Source organism: Aplidium turbinatum, chromosome 8 (genome assembly GCF_918807975.1).
Source record: "Aplidium turbinatum chromosome 8, kaAplTurb1.1, whole genome shotgun sequence".
Lineage (NCBI taxonomy): Eukaryota > Metazoa > Chordata > Ascidiacea > Aplousobranchia > Polyclinidae > Aplidium > Aplidium turbinatum.
Genome location: NC_137479.1, coordinates 30,048,426 through 30,069,190, shown reverse-complemented (window position 1 = coordinate 30,069,190; position 20,765 = coordinate 30,048,426). Strand labels below are relative to the sequence as shown.

Genomic DNA, 20,765 nt, shown 5'->3' with positions numbered 1-20,765 from the left:
AACTAAACTTCATAGTCGACGTTGTCCGGCAACTCATCACTTTGCGTTATTGTGTTAAATCCTGTGTGATTAGTGTTCAATTCAATGTATATGTATACTTACTCAATGTACTTGTATCGACTCAAGGTATATGTATAGCTTACTTCTAATTGTTCTCTCCAGCCTGCTGCAGCAGGCAAGTAATAACGTACATGTTAGTAAATATTTATGTGTAGGCCTGGCAATGAACCTCTTCTTTAATCGCTTGTAATTATGTGCCATAATTAGGGGCCGCAATGTTCCAGAGGCTCATTTGTTTATTGTTTCTACGCACGCGTCATCTGATTTGTTAGCGCTTTACCTGCGGGAAGGCGCCTTCTCAAAGGTAGAGCCAGCACTGTTCACTTTACTTTCAATCATTCCAGTTTTCTGTTATTTGCCGTCCGGATGGCTAAAATCTTTTGGTGTTACTGCTTGGTATTTGTGAAAGACTATTTTTAATCCTTCAATAAGAAAATCAAATCAACTTCAAGAATTGTGTGTTAAAAGAAGTCTTAGAAAGGATAGGGAAACTTATGTTACAAGCTCTCTAAATTCAAGTCTCTGTAAACAACTTAGAGGGACGAACCACTTCTAGCTCCTAACATGGCAGGAGCACCGTCAGTGCATACTGCGTATAACAAAAACATTTTCCCAGCCGAGTCCTTCTTGGTCAGAAAACGCTGCCATCTTTCCATCACCTCAACAGCTCTCGTATTGGTCTCTAATACAGAGCAAACCGAGAAATTGAAATTGTCTGTTATGTCTTTTTCCGATATGTATCTGCACACCAAGAGATGGGAGCAAGGGGCAATGTTGGTAGTTTCATCTTAAAGTTGAATTGAGAAGAATCCGAATTGTGAATTTTTATTTCTGTAATTACCTGCTCTTTTATATTGTTAGACAAATCATCAATTCTCCACTGTATAGTATTGTTTGAAAGAGGAATTAGCAGCAATTTTATTTCTCTTCACAGCAATTTAGTCTTTTCACCTTCCAAGTCAGGCCTTAAAACTCGTGTTTTTTTCCGGCAGCCATCGTGGCCTACCGAGAGCTCCTTCTCGGCGGCCAAATCTGCGTGCTTGGAGGCCAAAATACAATAACGATAGCACAAGTAAATAGCATTAAACTTGCAACAATGTTAAAATGATCATTTAGCGTTGTTGAAGTCTGGGCGACGTCCTGCAATAGAATCGTTGTACCACGCATTAAATGCTTTATCGGGATTGTAATCCGGTATTGCCGGACCATCTAACGACCCTAAATTGTTTTAACTGCTCGCAGCTCAGTAAATTGTTTCAACTGCATACCGCCTTTCATAAAACCTGACCATTTATTCCGTTATGATGTCACCTTTGAGGGTGTGAAGTCACTAACCCACAGCGTTCTCAACTATTAAGACACGTGTTTTACCCACGGATGTCAACTAACCTAGTTCTCCTTTTTAACAACGATTCAATGTCCAACAAAATTGAATCGATATAAAAACGACAATATTGCCAGCCGATGTAAATTAGCACTTCGGATTAACACTTCGTTAAAATAAACATCGGGAATTGCAAACAAGACTTACAGCGCTGGTGATCGCAGCTGGATGTATTCAATACAACAGTAGTGACTATGATGCGCTGACTTAATTTTGCGTCACTCTTTGATGCTACATATTTTCGACATTTAATCCACGATCACTCTATTGCGAAATTAAATTATTGGCTAGACGAAACCGGCGGCCAAACTTGGCCGACGGAGGAGGTAGCACCGGCGGTCATTCAAACACTACTTAGCGGCCATGGCCGCGATGGCCGCCGGCTGCTTTAAGGCTTGCAAGTACAAGGTCTCTTCACCTTAGCAGCAATTTGCTCTTTTGTACAAGGTCTCTTCACCTTCCTTAGCAGCAATTTGCTCTCTTCACCTTCCAAGAACATTTTTAGCCATTTCTAAAGCACAAGGTTTAATATGAGTCTCGCTAATTGTGTAGGTTTACATTGCTTTGCAATCATAAAACTAACCACATAAGACACTTCAACAATGCCTTTGGAATGTTGCTAAAATCCCCATTTTGAATTCAAGCGCTGACGCTTCACACTCTTCTTTTCATCTTTATCGTTATCACACATGTTTATCCTTGTAATTTGGACGAAGTTTTTCCAGGTGAAGTTACATTTTTGATGGCCTTAATTAATGATGACTAAGAACTTCATAACATAATACACATTGTTCTTTTTCTTCTCTGCAGAGGTGGGCAGTAGCACGCTACTTTTGTAGCGGCGCTACTAGAGGTGCTACTTTTTTGGTAAAAGTAGCGGTAGCGGCGCTACTTTTTAGTTGGAGTAGCGGCGCTATTTTTATTCCAAAGTAGCGGGAGAGGCGCTATTTTTTTTCACTCGCACTTCTGCTACCCGCTACTTTTTAATTTAAATTGAAAAAAATGCTTGTTTTTGCAATACTGGCGTGGTCAAGCAGCTATATAATCGGCTTGGTTGCAAGGTTTCGGTCTTTTCTAGCTGACGTCAACTTCTTCGGCGAATATCTCCGTGTGATGAAGCCTATCTGCCAGGCTTTAGACATTCTCCATGGCGAGTCCAAGGCATATTACGGAGTCTTGCTTCCAACCATCACAATTTGCGGGAAGAGTTGACCGAGATCAGTGATCTTGTGACCTGTGAGGAGTTGAAAGTGAAAGTCCTTGAAGGGGTGAAGAAACGATTCAACAAGTGCTTGAACAACATGAAATGCATTATAGCATCATGTCTTCATCCCTCCTTCAAGACGTCGTGGCTACAATTTCTGCACTACGTTTCCACGGATGATACTGACGTACTGCGAGAAAAAGTCAAGACAGATGTAATTCGACTGTTGCGGGAGACATCAAGCCAGGTTGATACTGAGAAGAGTGACACCAACACCAGTCATGACTCCGAGGAGGTATTTTTTGGAGTGTTTGCGCCATCCCGTGAAACGTCGGTGCAGAAGGAAGCAACAATTGTGGATGCCTTTTTTTCGGACAAGAGCAAGTCCTTGAGCTTTTCGAATACCGAGTTAAAACATCTGTTCATTAAATACAACATCCCCAGCCCCATTCCTTCCAGTGTTGCGGTGGAGAGACTTTTCTTTGTTGGAAAAGATGGAACAAGCTTCCAACTATTATAAGAAATGAATGTAAAACTGTAAAAGGCTTTAAATCAAAAATGAACAAGCTAAATCTTCCTTGAAATATTCCTATCGAAGTATTACATACACCAAACATACTAATATTGTTTTTACCCAGCAATGATAGGCCAATGTGTGGCTTTCTGGTTTTTGTGTTTTTTGTCCATAGAAGTTCTACAGAGTCTGCAGAAGTTTTTCCATCCTCTTTGACCAATCGCCATCTTTCGGTGAAGCGGTGGCCATGTGCTCCAACCAGTTGTTTTATATCAATATCTTGGACTGGATCGTCATGCTATTGTCTGTTTGTTTTTCCATTTTTCTAACGTAATATGCCCAATTGTTTTGTTTTTTTACTTCTATTATGGTTTAACGTGTAAAACATATGGTAACCCAAATTTCTCATATTACTGTGACATGCCACAATTACATCCCAGCTAGGGATGCCTGTCATTTTTGCATTAATTCAACGTTTGCTAACGTTGGATCGGTGTGGAGGTGACGAGTTTAGTTGACTGGGGACTAAAATTATCGCTTTATCAACTTTATATCAAAGCACGCTTGATATCTTCAAGACATAACTTCTCTGGGTATAATTGAATTTCCGCAAGATGATAATGTTGTTTTTGTTAGTTTGTTTTAGTCATTGTTTTCATGTCGTCAAGTTATAACGTATCTATTTAATGAGTCGTGCAAGGCCTGGTGCGTTGCGCTTGAAATGGTTTTGCCCGTGGTAGGATTTCTTTGTGGGGTTTTCTTTGCCTGCCTTGCTCTTCTTTGCTATGAGCTAAACACATCAAGACGTGTTCCCTTCACGACCATCAGCACTCTTGATAACGCACCATGGCCGATCTTCATAGCAACTATCCATAGGGTACAAATCTTAAATATATCAGCTAAAGCTGTTTGGGCTAATAAAGCTATAGCCTAAATATATGTTGTTTATTTTTTTTTGTAACATTTTATTTTTTTATTTTCCCTTATATCTTAAATTTTTCTGAAGTTGTTGCGACCGTAACAAATTTTTTTCAACTCAATGACTTACTTCGGTCACAAGCACGTTTTAACGTTCGCGTTTTGTCGCTTCTACCTTTTTCTCGACCTTTGCTATGTTGAGGTGTATTGTTTTTGATATGATGGTCAGAAATAAAAAACAACTGAACTGAACTGCTTAAGCGAAAGCGGGCAGGACTTAGTGACTCTCATTTTGAAATGCTCGTGTTTTTGAAAGATGCGTAACAATAAATTTCCCTTGGAATGTGTTTTCTATAACGACGTTAAAATGACAACGTAAATGAATCATAACATTCGTTTTCAAGGTCATTTTTGCGTCACTAGGGACTTGAGTGTTTCCTAGTGTCATTTTAGATGAAAGTAGCGGAAGAAGTAGCGGTAGCGCGCGCTACTTTGGCCGTAGTGAGTAGCGGTAGTGAGTAGCGCGCTATTTTTGTAAATTGGTAGCGGTATCGCGCGGTACTTTGGCCCAAGTAGCGGGTAGCGCGCTACTTTAAAAGTAGCGGGTGCCCACCTCTGCAGAGGTGGGCAGTAAGCAGCGCTACTTTAGTAGTAGTAAGTAGCGCTACTAGCAGCGCTACTTTTTTGGTAAAAGTAGCGGTAGCGGCGCTACTTTTTAGTTGGAGTAGCGTCTGCAGTAGCGGCGCTATTTTTTTCCAAGGTAGCGGGAGAGGTGCTACTTTTTCTCAGTCGCACTCCCGCTTTTTAATTTAAATTGAAAAAAATGCTTGTTTTTTTTGCAATACTGGCGTGGTCAAGCAGCTATATAATCGGTTTGGTTGCAAAGTTTCGGTGTTTTCTAGCTGACGTCAACTTCTTCGGCGAATATCTCCCTGTGATGAAGCCTATCTGCCAGGCTTTAGACATTCTCCATGGCGAGTCCAAGGCGTATTACGGAGTCTTGCTTCCAACCATCACAATTTGCGGGAAGAAGTTGACCGAGATCAGTGATCTTGTGACCTGTGAGGATTTGAAAGTGAAAGTCCTTGAAGGGGTGAAGAAACGATTCAACAAGTGCTTGAACGACATGAAATGCGTTATAGCATCATGTCTTCATCCCTCCTTCAAGACGTCATGGCTACAATTTCTGCTATACGTTTCCACGGATGATGCTGACGCACTGCGAGAAAAGTCAAGACAGATGTAATTCGACTGCTGCGGGAGACATCAAGCCAGGTTGATACCGAGAAGAGTGACACCAACACCAGTCATGACTTCGAGGATGTATTTTTTGGAGTGTTTGCGCCATCCCGTGAAACGTCGGTGCAGAAGGAAGCAACAATTGTTAACGCCTTTTATTCGGACAAGAGCAAGTCCTTGATCTTTTCGAATACCGAGTTAAAACATCTGTTTATTAAATACAACACCCCCATTCCTTCCATTGCTGCGGTTGAGAGACTTTCTTCTGTTGAAAAAGATGTGCTTAAGCGAAAACGGGCAGGACTTAATGATTCTCATTTTGAAATGCTTGTGTTTTTGAAAGATGCGTAACAATAAATTTTCCTTAGAATGTGTTTTCTATAACGACGTTAAAATAACAGCGTAAACGAATGATATAACAATAACATTCGTTTTCAAGGTCATTTTTGCGTCACTAGGGACTTGAGTGTTTCTTAGTGTCACTTTAGACAAAAGTAGCGGAAGAAGTAGCGGTAGCGCGCGCTACTTTGGCCCTAGTAGTGGGTAGAGCGCTATTTTTGTAAATTGGTAGCGGTAGCGGGTAGCGCGCTACTTTAAAAGTAACGGGTAGCGTAGAAGTAGTAAAATAAAAGTAGATAGAAATAGAAGTGAAAAAGCGTAGTAGAAGTAGTGAAATAGAAGTAGTAGAACGTAGTAAAAGTAGCGGAAAGCAGAGAAACAGGACACTGACCACCTGATCCTAACATACCCATTAACCAAAATCCCAGGTAGCTTCGAAACTGTGCATGAGTGTGGTACTGCATTTAACAACTCGCTGGACAAAATTACAGACAATACTTGAGATGTGCCAACCATAGGACACTGTTACTACTATTTGAGACGATGAGAAATCTTCATGACTGTGTTGAGACTTGAGATCTACAAAATTGCAATGAAAAAATATACCAGACATATAGTCTGATTTGAAGTAAGTTATGAGATTGTTTGTTGAAAGAGACGCTATTGCAATGAGTTTACCCTAATTGCTGCATATTGTGACATTTAATGTCAAAATAGGTAAAAACAATAAAAAAACAAAAAACGAGTTCTTTTTTTTTTAAAGTAAAAAAACGCTTTTTTACATCTCTGATTGCGAATTTAAGTATTGTGTCATTCGTGCCGTGTGGCCTAGGGATCGCGTCATAAAGTTGTAGACCAGCCTGCTACTATGCAACAGCAACAGAAGCAAAGAAACACTATGGTATTAAAAGTGTCTTATCAATAAAATCAACAATCTTTAGAATATTTGTCAGATGCCTTCTTTAATATTTCATTTGTTAGGTTGTAGAAACTAAGCATTGAAAAACAAATAGTTGTTCAAAGTGACTTATTTGTTTATTAAAACTGTTACCCAAAGTTAACAAAGAATCAAAATTATCCATCAATTAGCTTTTTCAATTTTGTTGCACTAACTAAAGTAAAATTTTGAATATGAGAAAAAACACTTTTTGAACAAAGTTGGGAACAACAAATTTAATTTGTAGGTTGTTTACGGTTCAAGTGTTTCTAGGGCAAATGAAACAGGTTCTGAACTTTTTATTTGCAAGGATTTCTGTAGGATGTTAAACAGATGCAAGTAAAGACAATGAAAAATTTATTTAAAGTATTAGTAGTAACTTGAACTTAAATTATTCAACTAGAACATAGATAGCGTCAATAACGAAAGTAACTACATTTTCAGGTCTACACAATAATCCTGAAGTGACAGCCTCCTTGATTGAAGGTAAAGTTCGTTTTATTTGATTTATAATAGCATGCAACATTTTTAATCGTTTGTGTTATCATGTTACAACTTAAAGTGAAGACTTCAATAATATGGTTGTTCAAATGTTCAAACTACGTGACTGATTGCTCCACTAGGTTCGCTATGATTCGCTTTCATTCATTTTGTTTTTCTCTTCTGCTAGTCGCAGAAAAAGCTAATAGGTCAACATTCCAAACACAGCAGAGGTCTAGAAATGGAGTAAGTCTTTATGATTGTCACAATTCTTTCTAGTTCTTACATGTAAAGAGACTTTGGAAAGATTGATGACGTAATTTATTGGCATATCGAACGTAAAACAGTCAGATAAATGATTGGGTAGTTCTGCTTGTGAGATGATGATGAAATCCTTGAACTGACAAATGGTTCACCACTTAAACAAATCAATTTTTGAACAGCAAATGTCTTCGTCGATTTCAAAATAAATATACACTACTATCGTGGTGCAAGTATACTTGCAACAGCTACTTTGCAATTGGCTATAAATTCCACTTTTACAATCTATTTAATATTGGCTAGAACTTTATAATCGTCCTCTACATAATTTTGTTACAACTTTTAATCCCCATAATCACAACTTTAACACAACTGTCAACACAACTCTAATAATAATTCTAACAAAATCACGCTCCTATTTTTAACAGATTTGCTTGGAGCAGAAGTTTCCAGAGACTAGGGTAATATTACATCACAAGAATTCATTTTTCTGGTCAACAAGTTAAAAAAGTTTCCAGAATTACACATACACAAAATTTTCTAGAAGCAGATTTCACGATATAAAATTGCGTAACTAAAAGTTACTATCGGTCAGTCATCGATGAAACACCACAACAGAATTACACAATAAAGTAGTTCATCTGTTCTACAACATGAATGCAGCCTGAGCAAGGCATGTTGATTGTGACAATGATGCGGTTTGAATAACTGCAAACCGAATGATGCGATCTCTATGCTATTTTACGCCGATGTTTATTATGATCATTGTTACATACCTGAATGCAGAGGTGGGAATCCGCTACTTTGAAAGTAGTGCACTATCACTACCGCTACCATATGCCAAAAGAGTGGCATTCCCATTACTTGCTACCAGTTGATGCTATTATGTTACAACTTAAAGTACAAACTGCAATGATATTTCACAATATTGTTGTTTAAAGGGCGGGGAAACCCAAATTAACCTTTTGCGAGTTTTTTGTTTCAGCGTGATGTCATTGTGTACAAGATGAGTTTTAGCAAAAAAAAAAATCCAAATTTTGTTGCCCTCGTCTCGCTAAGGCCGCTTCTGTTTGATACCCGTTTGCGAGGTCTCGCGCGCATCAAGCTGTGACGCTGTTCGCTGTGACGTCACAAAGTACATATAGTTGTGGCCAAAAGTTTAAGACCAGACTTGATTTATGACCATTTTTGCATTACTTCAAAATACTGCATCAGATATTGTTTCAGTTGCATCATCTTTATGCATCATCTTATATCTGATGCAGATGAATATCTGATATATCTGATATCTGATGAAGTAATGCAAAAATCGTCATAAATCAAGTCTTGTCTTAAACTTTTGGCCACAACTATATGTACCTTGTGACGTCACAGCGAACAGCATCACAGCTTGATGCGCAACGAGACCTCGCAAATGGGTATCAAACAAAAGCGACCTTAGCGAGACGAGGGCAACAAAATTTGGATTTTTTTATTGCTAAAACGCATGTTGTACACAATGATATCACGCTGAAACAAAAAACTCGCAAAGTTAATTTGGATTTCCCCGCCCTTTAAACTACTGATTTATCTTGATGTAAAATGTGCAATTATTGTCCAACTCGTGCACTTACTTGCCCTGCATAACATCCAACTATCGTGCTTCCAATTTATTTTTTTGTTTAAAAGTAAATATTAGATCAGCTTTCAATTGTGGCCACTTAATCTATTAAACCAGTGGCTTTAAACTTTTTAAATCTCGTGACCAATTTAGGTTGGTTTAAAAAAAACTTGTCACACACTGAAAAACGTAAAATTAAAAACCTTTCTTCGTGAAGTACAATATATTGCATTATTACAATATTGCATTATTACACAAAACCCTGTGGAGTATTTTTTGAGTTAATTGTAAGTGTTCCTTCTTTTTAAGACATCTTGATATGTTTCTGAAGCCCTGTAAATTGAAATCACAAGCAAAGGTATACCTGAATTTTTATATAGTCAATTGAACGTCTTAAATAAGGTACGAAAATTCAAGTCTAAACTTCTTTTAATCAGAAAATGTCATTCAATGTAAGAAGTAATAGTTTTGAATTATTGAAACAAAGGATATACTTTTCTTATATATGATATATTTTTAAGTTGTTGCAGAAAAAAGTCATTACTCTCATATTGTATTTTTCAAAGGACACATGATTGCTCTCTCCTAAATTTGCTATTGATATTACTATACTTCAAACTTAAGTTAAGTTTGTTTTTCTCTTGTGGTGGTCGCAAAGGAAGCTATAAGTCAACATACTAAAAACACAGCTGAGGTCTAGAAACGGACCAAGTCTTTATGATGTGGTTCGAATGACTGAAATTCGAATCATACGATCTCTATGCTATATGCCGATGTCTATATGATCTGTATAAGATACCTGGATGCAGGGGTGGGCATTCACTACTTTGAAAGTAGCTCACTACCTCTACAACATGCCATCAGAGTGGCGCTCCTTCCTCTTTACTCTTTACCATTCGATGAAAAAAACGCGCTACTGCTCTCGCTACTTTGATCTTTAAAAGTAGCAGGCATTTTTGCTACTTCTATGCCAGGCCTCGAAATTCACGGCGATGTCCGTGGGAAGTACCATCTAGATCAGTCATAATCGTCCGCCGAGAAATAACACAGGAACTAGCGATACAAACCGTCATTGCATAGCACGAACGTCGAACAATTGTTGTGAGAATATAATTTCCCTCGCATTCTAGTGCGCATCTAGAAAATGTGAATACTGTATCCCTTAGCTTCCATTCAAGCAAGAAAACTTTCAATTCTTAGGTTGCTTGAACGATTGATGACATTAAATTAGCATAACAAAGGTGAATTCTTCGCTAAGAATTGATGGGAGTAAGGTACTTCTACACTAATCACGCGCAACTTCGTTTAAGTCTCACGTCACAATGTCTGGCCTTGATCTCCTAGTAATATTGATGAGGCAAGGTTGGTTACAAAATTAGAAATACGAGTAGGCTATTACAGCAAGATGCAACAAAATTTGTTAAGTTTTAATATTACAGTAAGAAAGAAAAGGCCCAGGAAATATTCACTTTTGCTCACATGACACGCAATCATAAACCTGAAGAAAAAAGCCTAGTGAAACTTTGCACAGCAGAAAATAGTAGTATTAGTGTAGAGTAGATGTTTTCTGACTCATGCCCAGAGCATTGTGAGTTGTGACGCAAGAAGCCACACGACCTCGTTCAGTGGAAGTTAATGAGTTATGCGACGTATTAAGCAGCTACACGGCGCTTTGCCTCTTCAAGAGCACGTGGTTGTTCTGATGAAAGCCTTTCAGAGTGATTTCGCTGAAATCTTTAAAGGCCTACTAAATGAAATTTTCAAACGGGAATTAAGCATTAAAATGCCTAAACTGACCATTCAAGAATGCATTTCAAAAAAAAATTACCAAAAAAAATTGTTTTCAGTAGCGCTGGCAAGGCCCAAAGTCCAATGTTTCATTTATTTTCATTTTTTTCAAAATGACCAAAAAGTACAAACTCTGCTCGAGAATACATCACTATATAGACCGGGAGCCCGCGACGTCCACCCTAGGTGAAAAAGTTACCAATTTCTATTCATACAGCGATGTCCGGTGGTATGTGGGTACTCATAATCTGGAAGTCTGCCGGGCCGCCGGTGGTGGGTATGGGAATGGGGGGGCATTTTTCATGGCCCAAAAAATGCGCTAGGTCAGCTGAAAAAGTTACCGCTTGAAACTTAGTTGGTTGTAAAGTAAATAGTTTCTAGATCAGTGGTTCTCAACCTTTTTTCTTTCGTGGCCCATTTTTGTTTGCATAAACGTTCTGTGGCCCATTCAGTTTTTATGTAAGAAAAAAATTACAAAAAAGGTTTATAAACAAAAAGCAGAAGAACATTGCCTTTGGAATGTTACTGGAATCCCCTTGTTGAACCCAGGCGCTTATTATTGTCGTATCCAGGCTTACACCTGGTGGTTAAAGATAGAGATTAAGTGGACGGGAAGGCAAGAAGGCCAATCTTCGTGTCCACCTTCAGGCGAGCCCTTAAGTGTCCTGCCAAAAACACAGCCGCATGCTCTTGAGCGGTGTCGAACCGGCGCCCTTTCAATTGCCGTTCCACGGCTCTCACCACTCAGCTATGCAGCCGACCAGATCCAGGCGCTGACGCTTCACACTGTCTTCTTTTCGTTAAAAAAATTCATATCTTTGTCCTGGTAATTGGATGAACTTTTTCCAGGTGAAGTTTCAGTTTTGATGGCCTCAATGAATGATGACTAAGAACTTTACAACATAATACACATTGTCCTTTTTCTTCTCTTGATGTACATACTACATACATCAAAAATTGATGTACATAGCCTACTGAATGTAATTTTCATCAAACTTAAAGCTTCAAGTATTGTCAATTCCTCCCCAAAATAATCCACAAAATAAAATGCTGCACGTACGGTAAGGAACTAAAAAGCGAATCTGCAGAATTTCAACAAGGCTACCGCATAGCCTATAAAGATGGCTTAATTGTAACCACAAACTAGTCTATTGATTGATTGATTGATTGAATCTTTATCCTCGGACTGGGAAAGCTTCTTGCAGAGCTTAATCCTGGCAATTTCGCATACTTGTAGAGGCTTTGAATCACTGACGCAGGGCCCGGTCACCGAGATTGACAGAGTGAAGTTTCCGATTGTTGAAGTCTTGTTGCCGGGGAATTATTCCATCCATTAGATGCCGCTGAATGGAGAGCAGTCCTTAACGTGCGTTGCTCAAGCGCACACCCCGAGAGTCGAACCAGCTCCGCTTGATCTTTAAGCTTCTTCGTTCCAGAAGTGACGCGCTAACCAATTGAGCTATCGGGGCGGATATTACAATTACATCATTACGTGTTGTAAAAACTGAGTTGATGTAAAACTGTATGTTGCAATAATTAGAATGATGATTGCCACTTTGGAGCAAAAAACAGCAGCATTGTAACTAAACAAACACACAAGTGTAAAATTGACTATTATAGTGACAAAAATGAAACAAAATGTTTCAATAGATCTTTCAATTTTTCAAATATATCTGTGGCCCACCTCAAAATGCTTCTATGGCCCACCAGTGAGCCATGGCCCACTGGTTGAGAACCACTGTTCTAGATGATTGTCTGGTATGTGACAGACATTTTTGGTGGTGGGGGGCTCTGACAGACAAGTTTTATACCCCCCAAAATTTGCGTTAGGTCAGCTGAAAAAGTTACCGGATAGAACCAACTGATTATTAATCTGTAAGTGTTAAGCTTCACAAAAATATATGTGACAGACAAATTTGCTGGTGGGTGTCCCCTGACAGACGACCTAAAGTAGGTGACCCCCCTAACTGAGCTAGGTCAGCTGAAATAGTTACCGGATAAAACCAATTGAAAATTGATGTGTGAGTGTTAAGCTTCACAAAAATATATGTGACAGACAAATTTGCTGGTGGGTGTCCCCTGACAGACGACCTAAAGTAGGTGACCCCCCTAACTGAGCTAGGTCAGCTGAAATAGTTACCGGATAAAACCAATTGAAAATTAATGTGTGAGTGTTAAGCTTCACAAAAATATATGTGACAGACAAATCTGCTGGTGGGTGTCCCCTGACAGACGACCTAAAGTAGGTGACCCCCCCCTAACTGAGCTAGGTCAGCTGAAATAGTTACCGGATAAAACCAATTGAAAATTAATGTGTGAGTGTTAAGCTTCACAAAAATGTATGTGACAGACAAATTTGGTGGTGGATGTCCCCTGACAGACGACCTGAAGTAGGTCTAGGTAACCCCTTCCCTTTTTGCGCTAAATCAATGACAGGAGTTGCCGACGACTTGCCGTTAAAAAAAAGTTAAAGAAGTGTTTTGTTTTATGTGTGCACAACAGCAAATAAGTATTACGTATAACAGGCAATTTAACTACTAAGGGAATACCAGAATAAAAATGATGCAAATTGAGCAATCAGCCAATTTGGGTTAGGGTTAGTTATCTATAATAACAATTACTGTTAAGGGTAGCCTATTTATACTTGAAAAGTTTTTGTCTGAATTTTTCGTCAACACTGAACAGTCTAGCCTATATAAGAAAAAATGTTTGGCGATGGTGGTGAGTCATTGACTAACAAAATAATTCCAAGTCAGATTCATCTTCCGAGTCGGAGTCTCCGCTCCACTGTTCATCACAACTCTCAATGTCATCCTCATCACTTCTTTCCTCCGATTTACTAAATAGCTCAGATGGTATAGCTGCGCCTTCAAACCAGCCTGGAATGATAACTTCATTTGTTTTCGACCAGCCATAATAGTGACATTTGCTTGTTTTCTTTAACAATTATTCTGTGATTGCGTAATTGTTTCGCGGCATGCCGGCATCTTCGGCTTGTTCTAAGCCTGCAAGATATCTTAACTCTGTTACAGAAGCAGGTCTCTGTGTAACTGTGACATAACATCTTTTTATGGCACTTTTTGAGTTCCGAAACCCAGTTATTACTTTCACCTGCAACGCAGCATTCCTACTCGCAGTTTGCTCTAAAGACAGATCGACTGCCGTCCTAGAGTAATCCTTTTTGGTACGCCTAACTGAGAAAGCACCATTATCCAGTATAGCCCTCAGTTTCGGATCCGCGTTTTTTAGTTTGTTGTAGAACAACGATCCCCATCTTGCATAATTTAGACGATTCAGAGCGAAATATATTTCTAGAAGTATTGGTACAATAACCATGTAACCACTTACTTCGTTCATCCTGACGCATCTCTGCACTTCTCGATAGAGTCGGTTTATTAAGAACACGCATAGTGTTCAGAACTGAAAGGTTTCGCCAAACACTCCATTCATGGACCTGTTAAAGCATTCTTTATACTTTTTCCGATGTCCGGTGACGACTGGATTGGCCGAGCATACTTCTACTATATCAGGGTCAGTTGGAATAGTGGACATAACTTGCTGGAAGTTGTCAATTTCATCTACATCTAAAGTTGTCAAGAATCGATCGTATAGCTTTCTTTCCATGACCTTGGCTGTAATTTCGTGCACACGAGTACAGTACACCTGTTGTAAAATTTCTTATAATGAACCCTTGCAATGATCCCTTGGCAAGGATCTTTGACTCCGACAATGTGAACTGTATCCCGCAATCATTTATGAAGGTTCCTTCTGCTCCGAAAAATGCAAGATCCATATGGAAATTCCCAAGCATAATGAGGAAATTGTCAAAAAGAGGGGCTTTAATGGCTTAAATGGAGTAGGCTTTTTGTGCAACCAGGGGTGTGCAACAGCTACGTCATACGTCAACGTCACCACCAGATATTGTTGAGTTTCAGTGGCAACCTTCATGGTTCTCACCAGGGTTTCTTTAACAACGTTATTGTTGGTTGGTAATTTTTTTATTGGCTCCATGTAACATATTCGCTGTGGCGGTAGACAGTCCACTCTATTATTGCTCATGAAACCAGCATAAAGTGGAGTTGCAAAATCTCTACTTTGCTGAAGCAATACATATCTAGCGGCTTCATTTTGCATGTCAAGATGGACTCTTTATCCATTACTTCCTGAATATAATCAGATGCTTCTCCCACGGAACGTGATTCTTACTTTCTTCCTGTGCTAAAGCGGAGTATGCAAATTCCGGCTCTAAACTTTTCACATCATTGTAGTTAATTGTGTGGCCTTCCCTGTTAGGTATCTGCAAAGTTAACTTGGAACCTGTTATTGCTCCTAAACCAAGTATTGTGTGCTTCCATGGCTTTACATGACCTCGACTGACGTTATACACAGCATCTGACTACATTGATTATACTTTTCTTTCCATTGTGTCTGTGTGAGAATCACTGAATTTGGATTTCAACCTGCATAATAGTGTGGTATAGAAAAGTTGCAATCATTCGGGAAGTTTTGGGGCCATATCCTTCAAGCTCTCTATGATTGTTGGATTTGAGGTTTTGGATTTGAGTAGCTCGTAAGTTCAACATTTCACCTCGTAAGAGAAGTGCCACTGTTCGAATCTGATCATCTTAATTGGCAATATAATCACCTATCAGAGCATATTTTTCTTCTTGGGCGGAGAGAAGTGAGGTGTAAATAAAATTGCCTACTTATTGTTAATGCTTTACCAAACTTATGAGAAATTTTCCTCACAAGGTTCTATGTGGTGTTAGACCATAGCTCAACATCATTTCCTCCATTTACCAAATACTCATCTTCGTAAAGATTAAATAATATTGAAAATAGCATTGGCTTTTGCATTTGCATCTCTTCCTTAATGAATTCGCATATTGTTAGGAAAGGAAGGTTGTGAGTTTGGCGAGATGAAATATTCCAGTTTGTGGTGGTTTGGGGATTGCTTTTAGTCTCTCTATCAAAATGAACCCGGCAAGACTTGTGATACTCTGCTTCTTTGGCAATTAAGTCCACACCACTACGAATTAGTGATTTAATCCTTTCGTTTTTAGAAAACACTGCTCTTGACTAAAGTGATTCGCATCCATCCATTGTTGAGACCTTAACGGTAATTTCTTCTTTTTTTTGTATTTCTTTCGCTTACGAGAGCAAAATATACAGGATCCTTTCAATAAACCTATTTTGTCTGACTTAAGGAGCGAGCCTCTGCATCTTGTTTCAATTTTAGCGACTTCAGCAGAAGATAAAGCAACTGCCTTAGGTTGAAATGTTCTTTTAACTGCTTTACAGGTAAACTTTTTGTGACATGACTGATGATAGACACCTATGGGTAACGCAGAGGAACGTGTCCGAATGATTTTACATATGGTGACAGAAAAGCAATCGGATGATAATAATTGTAGTCCAATGCTTGCAATGTTTTTTCCATGAAGTCCAGATTGTTACATTCACAACTTTACATTTTGCATCGTCTGAAGTCGTGCTATAGCAAATAAAACATAGTTGATGTTCTCCAGGTCTTTCATAGTTGGCCTGAAAATAAAATGTGTCAGCCTAACGAGTTTGACGTATGTCAACGTAAAGTTAAATTAGCAACATGTTGGTTACTAATCTATAGTTTTGCGTTGCCAATGGCGATATAATTGTATTCGAGTTAATCTCAAATCAAGCGCTTCCATGTCGCGTACGAAATATTATCCTTTATCGTGATAGTTACTATACGGTACCTTAGTCACATCCTCATCGGTTGGCGGAGTTACGATGATTGTAGGCAACTGATCAATGACACACTCCTCCATTTGGTAGTTGTTTGTCTGTAAAATATCACTCCGAAATTCGGACACTCTTTTGAAGTATGTCCAGTTAAGTTACTGCTGCTTTTCCAACATGCTTGTTACAAAAAACCTTGCCAATCTTTTGAGTAACTCCAAGAATTATGGGTAAATAAAACCTTGGTGTGATGGGCGAAACATTACTGGCTTGAAAATAATAAAGTAGCCAGCCCACCTGATAACTCTTGTAAAGTTAGGAGTACGTATTGCAGACATTACCTGGGCATTACCAGACATAAACCGAAACTATACAAATAGTAGCAGTACTTGTATTGGCTAATAACGTACACTAATTACTCCCAGACAGCAAATCAACCGTTTTTTTCATGGATTCAACGTCTGCAGACGTTGAATTGATATAAAAAACGGTTGATTTGCTGTCAACGTTTTTTCGAAAGGATGCTTTTTACACTGTTTTTGTATCATATTCTTCAACTTACCCTACTAATAATTATCCATACTCGTAAGATCGCTGATTTGTTGCGTATTGAATTGTCACTGACTGCCTCTTTGAAAAGTCTTGTTCATGGAATAACGGTTTGGAGGAATAAAAAACGTAGGTACATGCTTATTTATCATTGTGATGTCATATTGTAGCTTATTGTAGGGAGTTTCGAAAAAAGTGTTATCACATAGCTAAATGGTTAGGGTATAGTCAGATGATCAAGCGCTTTAAGGAGTGAATTGTTACTAATGTGTCATTGCCCGTTGTGACACAAAAGCAAATGATCCCTTTCAAACTAATTTAACAGCTTGCACTAGGGCTGTAAAATTCCAATCACCAAACTCGCTAAAAGTAATACAACCGGATTTCTCTATCTCAGACAGCAAATCAACCCTTTTTTAAATAGATTCAACGTCTGCAGACGTTAAACCAGTGTAGAAAACAGTTGATTTACTGGTTGAGATTGTAGTGAGCCAAGCAGATGCAAAAACGCTTGATATAGTTCCTTGCACTGCAACTATTTTTATTTGTGTAGACAAATGAAGTAGATTAATCATGTTCTGTTACTTAGTATACCGTACTTCAAAAGCACAGCTAACAAATCCCTCCTATCAATTGACTTAGTGCAAACCTGGGGGTTACCTAGGCCTATTTCAGGTCGTCTGTCAGGGGACACCCACCACCAAATTTGTCTGTCACATACATTTTTGTGAAGCTTAACACTCACACATCAATTTTCAATTGGTTTTATCCGGTAACTATTTCAGCTGACCTAGCTCAGTTAGGGGGGGTCACCTACTTTAGGTCGTCTGTCAGGGGACACCCACCACCAAATTTGTCTGTCACATATATTTTTGTGAAGCTTAACACTCACACATCAATTTTCAATTGGTTTTATCCGGTAACTATTTCAGCTGACCTAGCTCAGTTAGGGGGGTCACCTACTTTAGGTCGTCTGTCAGGGGACACCCACTAGCAAATTTGTCTGTCACATATATTTTTGTGAAGCTTAAAACTCACAGATTAATAATCAGTTGGTTTTATCCGGTAACTTTTTCAGCTGACCTAGCGCAAATTTTGGGGGGTATAAAACTTGTCTGTCAGAGCCCCCCCACCACCAAAAATGTCTGTCACATACCAGACAATCATCTAGAAACTATTTACTTTACAACCAACTAAGTTTCAAGCGGTAACTTTTTCAGCTGACCTAGCGCATTTTTTGGGCCATGAAAAATGCCCCCCATTCCCATACCCACCACCGGCGGCCCGGCAGACTTCCAGATTATGAATACCCACATACCACCGGACATCGCTGTATGAATAGAAATTGGTAACTTTTTCACCTAGGGTGGACGTCGCGGCTCCCGGTCTAATAGACAGCAATAACAAAAGCCACGTTACCACATCTGATGTTTTGAGCAAACTGTCTGATGTTTTGATGTTGAAATGTGATGTTTGATGTACATACATACATAGCCTACAGTTCAATCGCCCGCAGTAACAACTATTGCGCGATCAGCTGATTGCTAGTCTATAGTGACGTAGACTGTACAGTCGCACGCTTCGCTGCTCAGGCCCATTCCCGTTTTGAAAGCTCTGACAAAAGCACGTGCGCAATGGTGGTCTGACCGCAATAGGGCAAAATTTTATTGAAAATCGTTTTATGGTAGCATGTTAAACACAAAGAACGTGTACAATCGCCAAGTCAGGTTTTTCCTTTAGTATCCCTTTAAAAGTCTTCTAAACCGTAGCTATATAGTTCTTAAATGGCGAAGGCCAAAAAATTATCAAGATAAAGTGATTGTCACAATCAATTTGCAAGGCCTCGTGATGGGCTGCTTTGCGTCGTGACAGAATGTGCTGTTTTCATTATGGAATGTTGAGCGATGTGTTATTATCGGGTATTGACCTGAAGTAACCTTTGCATGAGAAATCTGTATTATGTAACGTATTTCCAGAATCGTCTGTAAGCATGCAAATCTGGAATGTTCTGTTGTTTTCATAATTTCTGAATATCGTTTGTCATGATGTCATAAGGTTGTTTACCAGCAGATGTCCGATTGCGAAATATTTATTTCTAGAATCATTTTCCCTACGTGACAATCTAGAAGCTTCTGCTTGTTTACATTTAATTCAACTTGACAGAACAAGGAGTGATGTAACATTGCGTATCCTTCTCGAAGTTACTATACCGAGAAGCCTTCTATAAATAGTGGTGTAATTTGTATGATGATGATTATCATGATGAAATTATGATGAGTTGATTATTATTATGAGTTGGTGATTAGAGATCATTGTTGTAGTAGTAGCAGCTGTTAATAGACGCAAAGATTATTGTTGATCGAGAGTTGAAGTATTGAATACGAGTAAAGCAAAGTTGATGCTAAAATAATTTCTGATTGAAATTAGAATCGTATGAGAACCTGTGAGTGGATCATGTTAAACTCGATCAAAAGCCACAAGCGTTGGAATCAATTGCTGTTTACTGTTACTTTGATTAATTGCTGGAAGTGGTGAACCATTCGTTGGAGTCCTTCAAGCGTTTTTATATATCATTTCACCAGTAGAACTATCCGTGAATTTAATTGACTGCTTTTCGGTTTAACCCATTAAACTACGTCATTGAACCTTTCCAAGTCTTTTTCTTGGTAAGAGATAGAAAGAAATCGTGACATTGATTAAAGCATAATGATCGACGCTAAAACTTGTGTGTCCGCCGTGTAACTTAATTTGTCCGCCGAGATAGTTGCTCAAACCGGACACGTTTGTCCGCCATCAATAAAAACGAATTTCGAGGCCTGTACGCGCTACTTTTGTGTTAACCTGACACTAAAAAGTTGTATATATCCGAGCACATGAAATCCAAGTTACCTTGAAAATGAATAATATCACATTTTAGTACCACATTTGCTTACACTACCATTTCAATGTGGTTTTGGAAAACACACTCTAGGTGACATTTTATTCATATGCGTTCTTTATTTTAGTGTTGTCATCAAAAATCTAAACAAATATTTCATTTTTTCTTTCAATTCAATTCGAATAATTCAGAATGGACGAGGGCAAGGTAGCTGTGCGATGGGTTTCGCGTCAGCTTCCCAGCCGGAACCCGCCAGCCACCTCAAAAGTGCAACGCTCGCAGATGGTTGTTTTGCGCAGTGACTCCAGGTGTCGTCGGTACGTGAGTGACCTGTCCAGGGTTACGCCGAGGTAGGATTCGTTCGGCGCAGTAGGGCAGGTGTTCGTCATCGGTGGTAATGTTGATCTCACGTTTTGCTTCCTTGTTGTTTAGGTGGAAGGCCACCGACACTGTCTTTGCCTTGCTGGGCTGTACCTTCCATTTCTGGAGATATGTTGATATAGTTGACATGTTCTGGCTTAGGTTCCTCTCCATTGACTGCCAATCTCCGTCTGGATGTACTGTAGAAGAGCCAGATTGTCTGCGTAATCATACTTCCTGGAGATTGTGTCAGGCAGGTCATGTAAGTGTTAAAGAGGAGGGGAGCCAGGACAGAGCCCTGTGGTGTAGAATTTTGACGCAAATTCTACGTTAAAGAATATCTTTCTCACTGGCGCCAAACAGTGGATTGGATTATTATATGCGTCGCTTAGTTAATACGGTTTTGCGCCTACAACAGACAGAGAAACAAGCCAAGTAGATTGAATCTGAACACGGTCTTGAGTTCCGTTAGTTTATTGTGGCAGAAAGGTTGCAAGGTCACAAGTGTACAAGTCGCAGGATCACAAGTTGCA

The 20,765-nt window shown here is 39.1% G+C and overlaps 1 protein-coding gene across 3 annotated transcripts in view; it reads left to right on the top strand.

Moving 5' to 3' along the window:
- The window catches only part of LOC145775251 (NACHT, LRR and PYD domains-containing protein 3-like), a 136,289-nt gene that overhangs the window by 23,103 nt on the left and 92,421 nt on the right, over window positions 1-20,765 (top strand). For all 3 annotated transcript variants that reach the window (XR_014290140.1, XM_082586507.1, XM_082586506.1), the window contains exon 3: window positions 7,040-7,081. Coding sequence is in view for 2 of the 3 variants with exons in the window: in XM_082586507.1 (XP_082442633.1) it covers window positions 7,040-7,081 (42 nt within the window). In the remaining variant the exon portion in view is untranslated. The remainder of the gene's footprint in view (window positions 1-7,039; window positions 7,082-20,765) is intronic.